The following is a 9,849-nucleotide window of genomic DNA, read 5'->3' as shown; positions in this document are numbered from 1 at the left end:
GTAACCCCATTTCTGCAGTGTTACCTTGCATCTCCCAGTTCCCGATCGCCAAGGATGCATGGTCATTGGCAGTACCAGGAGTTTTCCCAGTCAGCCGCTAGACAATTGGGCCGATAAACCACAGAGTATTAAAATAGAGACAAAAAACTACAGTTGAAATCGATTGTTTTGTGCCTTGATGGACTAGCCCATACTGTGTGGTTACTGGCCCAGACGGGATGGGGCCCGGGCGGGGCTGTTTTAATATGACTGGCTATGTCAAGCAATCACACACTTCCGTCAGAACATAATCAAACAGAAAAAGTGGACCTAACCCCTAACCTTCAAAGATCATGGATAAAAAACACGGAACATAAAGGTGGGGAAAAAAAGAATAGGCTCGAGGCAGGTGCAAAGTGCTTTTGGTTCTGCTGCTTCAACCGTTACATCAGTTACTAGCAGCTCCACAGTGATCAATGAGACGTTAATATGATGGCTTCCTGTTTATGGTTTGATTAGCTTAGAGGTTAGCCACAAGTCAGATCTGTTTCTGGGTTAAGGAAACAAAAACTACTGAAATGATAAATGCTGTTAACTCTCAACCTGCTTTAGCTGCTGTCTACATGAAACTGTTCTGCTACTGCTGCCTACCTGCCTGATGGATAAAATTCTCAAGAATGCAGGAATAAAAACCTCTAAAGACTCGGAGCCCCTGACCAATGCTGTGTCCAGAGAGTGGGCTGACCGGAAACAAATTCCTGGGCCATTTTTCCCCCAGTCGGCCCCTGCAGGTCCCGGTCGGTTAAGGCATTTCCAGTCCACACATCAGTGTCTTAGCTGCTTAGCTGAGATTTAATCAAGTCTAATCACTTTTCCTGCTTTTAGTGAGGAGTCGCAGACTTCCAACTCATCTAATGTGAGGTTTTGTGACTCCAGGGTCTTGATTGTACTGTCTTCTTCATAGAGCTCTTTCATTTCCTTGGATAGTCCTGGTTTGTGCTCCACTCTACATCCCTGTGGGAAGTGTCTTGACGCAGTCTTCTTTGACTTGCCATATTGTCGATGGGGCCACTCAGTTGCTAGGATCACACCAGGTATGGTTGAGCATTTATTGTCTTATTGACTCTGTGAGCCCCCTGTAGACAGAGGACGTCACACTTCCACCACGATGACTTGCTTTGCAGTTGAAAAGCCTTTGACGTTTGCACAGATTGCTGTCAAGGCAGGTCTTAGGAAAGGCGGCCTATCCTGCTTTATAGTTTGTTTTTCGAACATTCATTATGTGTGCGGTGGTGGTAGAATTGGTTGGAACCCAGAGGCACAAGTGGCGGTTCTTCTACCTTGGCCCCAGCATTATGCTAAGTAAGGTCTAAGTATGCTTCATATGCAGTGCTTCCAACCTCCTCTCCAACAGCCCCACATCAGGGGTGGCTGCACCAGACAGTTTTTAAACAGACAGTCTGATAATCACGTCCACTTTAGTGTGTAGGCAGGGTGTAAACTTCTCTCTCTCTTGGTTCTTCACAGGACTACTTCCATCAGATTTCATGTGAATATATTCCTTAAAGGCTATAAAAATCTAATCAATCCAAGCCAGACTTTATTTATATTGTGCCCTTCAAGCTAAATTGCAATGCATGAAACTTAAAGGGGTTATATGTTTGTTTTTGATTTTAATAAATCAAATTTCCATTGCCTTATTGTCAATGGGCTCAAAACTCACTTAAAAATGAAGCACATGCCCGTTGCTTGCATCAGCCACTATTCTGCTTTTCAGCCCTGTGCGCACTCCCGAGCCTCTCATACTACAGGGACAACACGGCAGCTAACGACATGCAGTCCACTAACACCATAACATAAGGATCTAAAACAACAATAAAGGTGTATGTGCTGAAGCCCATCAGACCAAACGGGTTCAGATGATGTTGAGTAAGAACATAGTGAGCATTAGTAAAGCTCGTGACTTCACTTGGACTTGAGCTGACTTGACACTCCCCATGCCCAAATATAAATTATGATATAAACTTGCGCAGCGCATCAACATAGCTCGGTGCAGGTCGAAACAGTGTAGAGAGAATGCCGCAGCTGTTGCATGAAGCTGCTTCCACCAATTATAAAAACAAGTTCATTAAGATAAAACGATAATAGCGCCGGGTGCTGTTTCACAACGACACTCGTTTTGTATTATAAATCCAGCGCACCTCTCCTTTACAGCTGAGCCGCTCCTCCTTGTCTAAAAGGTGTGTTCAGTGACCGCGGTGAAGTTAGTTTTAAGCTGGATATTCGACAGACATTCACCCAGGATCCGGTGACGGCTTCTTACTCAGTTCACTCAGTGTCGGTAGTATAAATGCGGTTAGCTCACCTCCGACAGCTCGCTTTTAACCACAGGGGGTCAGCTTAGGGAAAATCAATAAATTACAAGTGTTAAAATAGTGTTATTGGAAAATCATCATTTATTTCAATAGCTTACATGTTTAATAATATTTTATTGGAGAAAATTGGTTTGGAGTCCATGAATCACATGACATGGAAGCTATTGAAAAAATAATAATAAATATTAATATAAAATAAAACAAGTACTCAAATCTAATATGAAGAGGTGTGTCTGATTTGCCTAGTGTAGTACTACAATTTGGCATTAGTTTAGAGTTGGTAGGTCACATGACATAGAAGCTATTGAAAAAAGGCGCATTTTCTTCCATAAAATATTAATAAATATTCATATTAAATTAAATATGAACTCAAATCGAAAATAAAGAGGTGTAGCTCTACAGTTCGGCATTGGTTTGATGTCTTTGGATCACATGACATGGAAGCTATTGAAATAAATGATGATTTTCCAATAACACTATTTTAACAATTGTAATTTATTGATGGTCCCTAAGCGGGGGTCCCCGGTGTTTAAAAGCGAGCTGTCGGAGGTGAGCTAACCACATTTATACTGCCGACACTGGGTGAACTGAGTAAGAAGCCGTCACCGGATCCTGGGTGAATGTCTGTCGAATATCCAACTTAAAACTAACTTCACAACGGTTGTTCAGTGTTGCTTTACCTGATCGGTGCTTGTAAAATATCCACGGTGTCTGCAGCTTCTAACATCATAGTGATTTATAGTTTTCTCACCGCTGGTTTCTGTCACTGCATCTCCCGACAAAACACCATGGTTTTATTTCAGCGTTCTGTAACGTAACTTCGTCAAGTCGAATAGTTCACCTGTCAACTGCTCTGCTCCCCTCCGTGTACACACACACACACACACACACACACAGAGCCCCCTCAGTGACCCATCCCTCACCCAAAGCTGTCAACTTGGGGGAAACTGTGCAGCTGTCGTCCTCTTGCACACTAGACGCTGCTTAAAGTTAATAATGTTGGATTATCGTTTCTGATTTCATGGGCTATATGAGATTTTGGAGTAATGCATATATAATAGTTTTTAAAAAGAAAGTTTTACATTTTAGAAGTTCAATAGTTTAATGTTTCCTAAGGAGTAGGCCTAATCCTGTTAAATAATTGTGATCTTAATATTGACCAAAATAATCAGCAGCCCTACATGACCATTTTATTTAATTCATGAAATTATAGAACATTTGTTGTGTGAAACTGCACCTCTGACTTCTTTCTGTACAGGCTAATGCTTCATTCAATGCATTTTTATTTTTAACTTTTGAAATGGTTTTACATTTGGTGAAGAGCGCATTATGACTAGTTTAGGACTCGAAACTCAAAGTTGACTTGGTCCCACCTCTGACAGATAGTAAAGAAGGCGAGCTAACGCTGTAGCACGTCGGCTAAATGCAGTAAATGTACCGTTAGTTCAACCTGCAGCTGATAAAACTATTACTGTAACGTTGCAGTGGGAGTTTTCCTGAGTTTCCAGCTCTGTCTGTTCTCCCTGTCTGTCTATAGCCGCTGTCACTCTGCCTTTTTTCAGGAGGATTGTGCCGATATGCGGCTCGCTGCGCTGAATGAAAGGTACTGGTGTTGATCTGCCTCTGAGGCGGGAACGTTGAAGTAACGGAACCTGAACCTATGGCCTGAACATGTTGGAGAAAGGCCGGTGTTCCTGCCTGTATTGTGGTATTTCTGTGTGAAAGTGCATATGCTCGCTCGCGACTTCAAGCGAGCACGCGTACGAGCACACGCCTGGTTGCAATCTTAGAACCGCACAGCAAGTGGCCGCTGGAAACTCCATAATGCCCCTTTAACAATACAATGAAATACAATAATACAGTGAACATAAATGTTAATATAAGGACTTAATTGTTTTTATAATAATTTAATATAATTAAATAAATATAAATAAATTTAAATATTTTTTACTGCAGGAGCATTTTAATTAAAATACCCACCCCTACCAGGTGTATGCATAAAACATCACGTATTTTTATATCAGTGTTCAGATTTCAGTACAGGTCTTGTTCTCTCTTTATTTCAGAGAATAAACGCTTAGTTCATTGGTGTCTGTGTGATTTACAGCCTGGGGTCTGATCCAGGCTCCCCAGAGGCGGACTGATGATGATGATGATGGGATGAAGTGCGCTGCTGCTACCTTCTCTGTGTGGGCGTTGTTAAAAACTCCTGGAGCGGGGAGGCGGTGAGATTATTTACGCAGTCTGTCTCCCTCCCATTGGTCCCTCAGCTGAAGCCGCTGTGATGCGCTGCGGTGACACAGCCGAGTCTCCGGCGATAAAAGACAGAAACACGAGTGTTGGAAGGCGGACAGCGAGTTTCCATTTGATGGTAGATGCACCTCTGCGAGTCTTAACACGGCTGGAAGTATCTGTCCAACTCCTGAGGTACTGACTCAACACTTTCTACGTGACTGTCTGTCTGAACTTCTTTCTCTGCTTGGTGTTAAATAACAAAGGCGCCAGTGCGCCATTACGCACCGCGCGCGATCTCCATTGATCAGAAACATGGGGTGTTTAATGAGTTATTATTAAAACTGACTAAATTAAGGATGTGTCCAAGAAACAAGTCTTTTCATCAGTGCAGGTGAAGTTATGCCATAAATGTCTGGGGTCTGTGAGTCCTCAAAGAAAGCCGGTCTGATCTCATCCAGACTCACCGACACTGCGTGTGTTTTCTTTGTGTGTGTGGCAGGGATCTGGTGAAGAATGGAGTGGTATGTCCTGGTGCTGATGCTGAGCATGCCGCCCTCCATCCACGCAGATTGCTCTTCACAGTGTCAGCAATGCGTGCAGCAGATGCTCAGCTCCGAAGCCGTCTTTAACAACCTGGTAAGACCAGAGACAGCCTCACCTGACTGACTTTACGTTTTCCGAGACAAGTGGAAACGAACTCTTGCTGGTTGAAGGATTTATCGGGCTTTTATTGCATTTTTAAAAGTTAAAATTACACTCATTGGAATTGACATCTGAAATCATGAAACTTCAAAAAGTATTATTTTATTTGTCCAACAGAACTTTTATTTAATTTTTATCCTTTTAGTTTCCTAAATCCAGTTGTTAAAGACACCAAATGTGTCCGACTGAATGAGGAAACACCCAGAATCTGTGGGGCGTAAAGTCATGGCATCTTGGGTTTGAATCTTTCTTTAGAAGCAGTAAAGCTTTGGACTGTGTAAAGATTAGAAAGTTAGCTCTTCACAGCTGCTCTGTAAATCTAACGAGGAACTTGGGGTTCAGATTGTTTGCTCAAACGGACCATTAAACCCTTAAAAATGTACTCAACAAACAATAAAGGTGTGAGGCTGCCTTCTAGTAGCGCCTCACTGTGTTGACGCGTGTGCGCAGGCATGTCGGGTGTTTCACGCTTTTCTGTGCGTCTCCTGCAGGGGTGCGGTCCGGAGTGTGAGGGGCAGCTGGAGAGCTGCGGACGGGCTCCGGGGCTGGCGGACTTCAGCCAGGAGGAGGCTGCAGCGGAGGAGGAGAGCCAGCAGGCAGACCTGGTCAAGCGCTATGGCGGCTTCATCAAGAGGATCGACAAGAACAAGATCTTCGCCTCTCCATGGCGCGACAATTTCATTCTGAAGGCCGGAGGGATGCCAAAGAAATACGAGGACTTGTGGAAGAGCCTGGAGGAGAGGGGTGTTGCAGACGATGCAGACGATGCGGATCAGATGCTCCACAGTTTGGTTAAACGTTACGGCGGCTTTTTACGCAAATTCGGCCCCAAGTCAAAGAGGAGTAGCTCTGTGGAGCAGGAGAGCGACGAGCCCGAGGAGCTGCAGAAGCGCTACGGAGGCTTCATGAGGAGAATCCGACCAAAGTTGAACAACCTGAAGTGGGACAAGCGGTACGGAGGCTTTCTGCGCCGCCAGTTCAAAGTGTCAGTGCGCTCAGCGGAGGAGCCGTATTACTCCTATGATGACTGGAGCCTATAGAGGAAATCTGCTGAGAGAAAAAACTACTACGAACTTGTGCAGGTTCACGTGAAATAACCCCCATTTATCCAACAAGCATCATATACCTGCCTGCCTTGCTTCCAGCCTGCTCGGTTGCCTTCTGTATAACTGCTCTCATCTCTGTGTTCTTGGCATCGTCGTCTTTCATTCAATAAAGGATGCTTGTTTCATAAAACTATGAATAAAAACACGTTTTTTTTGTTGTCCAACAAGTTCAGAAGAAGTTGTGCGACTGAATTCAGCCTCAGTGCGTTCCGTTGCACCGTGCCAAACTCCATTTAGAAAAAAGGCGATTTTCTTATTGACAGACCTGGACGTGACGAGTGTCTGTAATAAGATAGACAAAAATCGGCATACGTTAAAAACACTGAGCGGCACTTTAAATACATTTTAAACTTCTACTCTAAATGTGGTTCACATCCTAATTGTAGGCCTATCCTATGATTTAAGGTTGGCTTGTTTGGGGAACTATGAAGGTGAAACAAAATACTGAAAAGCAGTAGGGTGGGGGGCGTTTGTGCCAAATTTACCCTGAGCTTATTGATCTTTGAAATTAATCTCAGAACTGGCAAATGCACAGCCTGCCCATTACCTGACCTTCACTGTCAAACCACCAGCCATGCGGTGTTGCAGCCTAAAGTTTGATCTATCTGTAAAGCAAAAACAGAATTCACACACTGATCACTGATCATTTCTGTCAGTCTATCAAAGACCTTAACAGTCGGTGTTCATCAGCCTGATCAATCAAATGATTATGCAAACACTCCAACGGGCAGCCTGACGACAAAACCGCACATCTGGGAGCAGGAGAACCAAAAAGCCAGACCAGGTCGGAGCAGCAGGGAGCCCCTGAACAGGGAGACTGTTGCGCCATCTTGTGGCCAAGCACGTTTCTCCTACTGGGTCAAAAAATGTTCACTAATCAGACAACTGTGTTCTGTTGGCAGCTTTTGGTATTCTGATTAAGAAGCTACATTAAAGCTGAAATGATCAGTGCATCTCCTGCATGACTGTCCGGCACATCCTGTTTAGCTGGTGTTGGTCACATGGTGCAGATCCATAAATCATCTTCTGTTTGATCAGCTGAGGCAGCAGGGGAAGGTAACTGAGGAATCCACATTATGGAGTTGATCTCTGGATCCTCTGGTTCTTAGAAGCTGGTTAAAAAGTAATCTGGAACTGTCATCATAGCAACATGTCCTTAAACCCAAACCTGCAGAGGGGCATTGACAGCAGAGACGTTTTAGACTGAACCACAAAGAATTGATCATTCTGAGATGGAAACATGCAGCTTACTGAGAAACATGATGATCTGTCGGTGTAACTTTAATTAAGAAGAGGTACCTGCACTTATACCTGATGAAATATTCAACAAAATAAAAGCCTCTACACTAAAAACGTGGTTTAATAAACTGAACCATATTACTAAACTCAAAGATTCTGACTGTTGAAGACCAGCAGGGACAGAGCTCTAATTTAAAAACTAAAACTGCAGAACTCACTTTGATGAAAAGAGTTTGTGATTAAGCCTGTATCTGATTGATTTCTGATAATCACTGAAAGTCAGACAGCCGCAGTGACGGGTGAAAAAATGGTGGAGCAACAATCTGTTGCCCCAGTGCATGCTGGGAGGGCTCCCAACACACCTACCCCATGAAACTGCAGTCATATGGTATAAACTGTCGATCACATTACCTCATAACATCTAAGTCTAGATGCAACACAGAGTGTAAAACTGCCCTCTTCATTCATCTGATAACTTCCTGGGAAATATAAATTATATAAATAAAAGCTTGATGATCAATATCACTCTTCTCAGGGGAAAATGCCAAGTTAATGTTTGGAGGTGGCAAAACGTTGGTAACCTTTTTATTGTCTTAATGAATTTAGAATCTGGTAAGTCAATAAGACTTGAAGATGGCGAGCTGCTTTCTCTTTTTCTCCTCCTTTAGAGGGATGAAAAGAGACAAGGGAAAAGGTAAAAAAGTCCCAGTTCCTCTGCATCCACTTCACACTGATAAGACAGGATGATATTAATATTGAACAGGACGTAAAGACACTGTTCTGGAAAACTGAACATTTATTACCAAACTGAACGATGCTGCTGTCTCCAGCTTAAATGGATCACATCCCTACACAAACAGCTGTATCAAATATATTATTTACAAATCCATATTTACAGCGGACATCAGACGCCACTCTGACAAACTGAATTGAAGGACGTGTAACAGGGAGGCTCAAGCGTTGAACACGCCGCGGTCTGAAGTCAGAAAGTGGACGAGCCATCACTCAGTCCAGAGTCCAGGATGATGAGGTGAAGGCCGTTCAGGAGCAGCTGCCTCACTGCTCCCCCTCTTCCTCTTTGACCTGCTCTGGCTGGCCTTCGTCATCGCCATCCGCCTGGTCGTCCTCTTGTGAATTGGTTGCCGTGGCGTCCACCACACTGATGCTGCTGACCTGCTGTTGCACTGCGGTGGCCAAGCTCTGCAGCGGGGCCGGCAGCGTCACCAGCTGGAACTGAGGGCCGACCACCTTCACGAAGGAACCGGTGCCCTCCTGACCTGCTGCTGCGGATAGAACAGTCAGGTTAGAGGCGTCGCCCGTCAACTCCGACCCAGAGAGCGAGGAGGTCAGGAGTGTGTAGCCCCCGAGGTTGGTGCCAGCGGGGCCCCCCGCGACAGTCAGCACCTTGCCCAGCGGCAGGCTGGTCAGCTGGTTCAGAGGCAGAGTGATCTGGGCTGGAGTGGCGTTGACCGAGGCCGGACCGGAGACGGCACGGGTCAGCCGGGGACGCTTGGGTGCAGGGGGTGCAGGGACCGGGGTAAGGGTCATTAGGACGTTGTTCAGGTGCTGGGATTTGCTCTTCAGCTCCTTGGCTCGCTTCCTGTGCTCGTCACACTGCTGCTCCAGAGCTGCAGGAGGAGACGAGGCGTCAGCAACAGACAGAACGCTTACAGATACAGGTTCTAACAACAGGACTATAGAAGAGCGTCCTACTGACAGGCCAGGCTCCGCGTGTACTGCTCTCTGTAACGGTCCATCTGGCTCTTATGGCTCGCCAGAACCTTCTTCACCAGGTCCAACATCCCAAAGTTCTGCACTGTGTTGTTCAGCAAAACAGCATCTGAAAAGACAAACTGCAATGTTCACTGGGAAGCAGACATGTCTCAAATTTCATACAGTCAAGTGCGTTTCCATATGTTTTAAGTCAGGGCTCTACGGTGCGACCATTTTGCTCGCATATGCCCCCATAAAAATCGATCCGTGTGAACCGGAAAAATTATTTACGAGCACAATGTGCGGGTAACGAAAACCTACTATAATCTTTTCATAAAATCGATGTGCTTGTTAAAGTCACTTTTCGTCAACTGACCAATCACAGCCTGGATGGGTCAGGACATAAAAAAAGGCTTGACGTGCTACAGTAAACTTTCAAATGTTGAACTCCAGCTACATGAATGGTTCTGATTACTGATGAAATAGTAGCATAAACAAAT

General features: G+C 44.7%; 2 protein-coding genes across 2 annotated transcripts; one reads left to right on the top strand and one right to left on the bottom strand.

The window, feature by feature from the left end:
• Positions 1-2,201: 2,201 nt before the first annotated feature.
• On the top strand, positions 2,202-6,486 carry pdyn (prodynorphin). Its single transcript, XM_046043216.1, has 4 exons — positions 2,202-2,219; positions 4,462-4,781; positions 5,089-5,225; positions 5,783-6,486. The coding sequence occupies exons 3-4, from the start codon at positions 5,103-5,105 to the stop codon at positions 6,329-6,331; spliced, it is 672 nt and encodes a 223-aa protein (XP_045899172.1). The 5' UTR covers positions 2,202-2,219; positions 4,462-4,781; positions 5,089-5,102; the 3' UTR covers positions 6,332-6,486.
• Positions 6,487-8,414: 1,928 nt separating this feature from the next.
• Positions 8,415-9,497, bottom strand: LOC123967182 (glucocorticoid modulatory element-binding protein 2-like). The gene is made up of 2 exons (XM_046043217.1): positions 9,354-9,497; positions 8,415-9,264 (listed from the first exon to the last, which is right to left on the bottom strand). Exons 1-2 carry the CDS (start codon positions 9,436-9,438, stop codon positions 8,693-8,695), a joined length of 657 nt encoding a protein of 218 aa, XP_045899173.1. The 5' UTR covers positions 9,439-9,497; the 3' UTR covers positions 8,415-8,692.
• Between the last annotated feature and the right edge of the window lie 352 nt (positions 9,498-9,849).

This window comes from Micropterus dolomieu, unplaced genomic scaffold, assembly GCF_021292245.1.
Source record: "Micropterus dolomieu isolate WLL.071019.BEF.003 ecotype Adirondacks unplaced genomic scaffold, ASM2129224v1 scaffold_110, whole genome shotgun sequence".
In the NCBI taxonomy this organism is placed as follows: domain Eukaryota; kingdom Metazoa; phylum Chordata; class Actinopteri; order Centrarchiformes; family Centrarchidae; genus Micropterus; species Micropterus dolomieu.
Note: the sequence above shows the minus strand (reverse complement) of the source record. Positions and strands in the feature narration are given on the sequence as shown.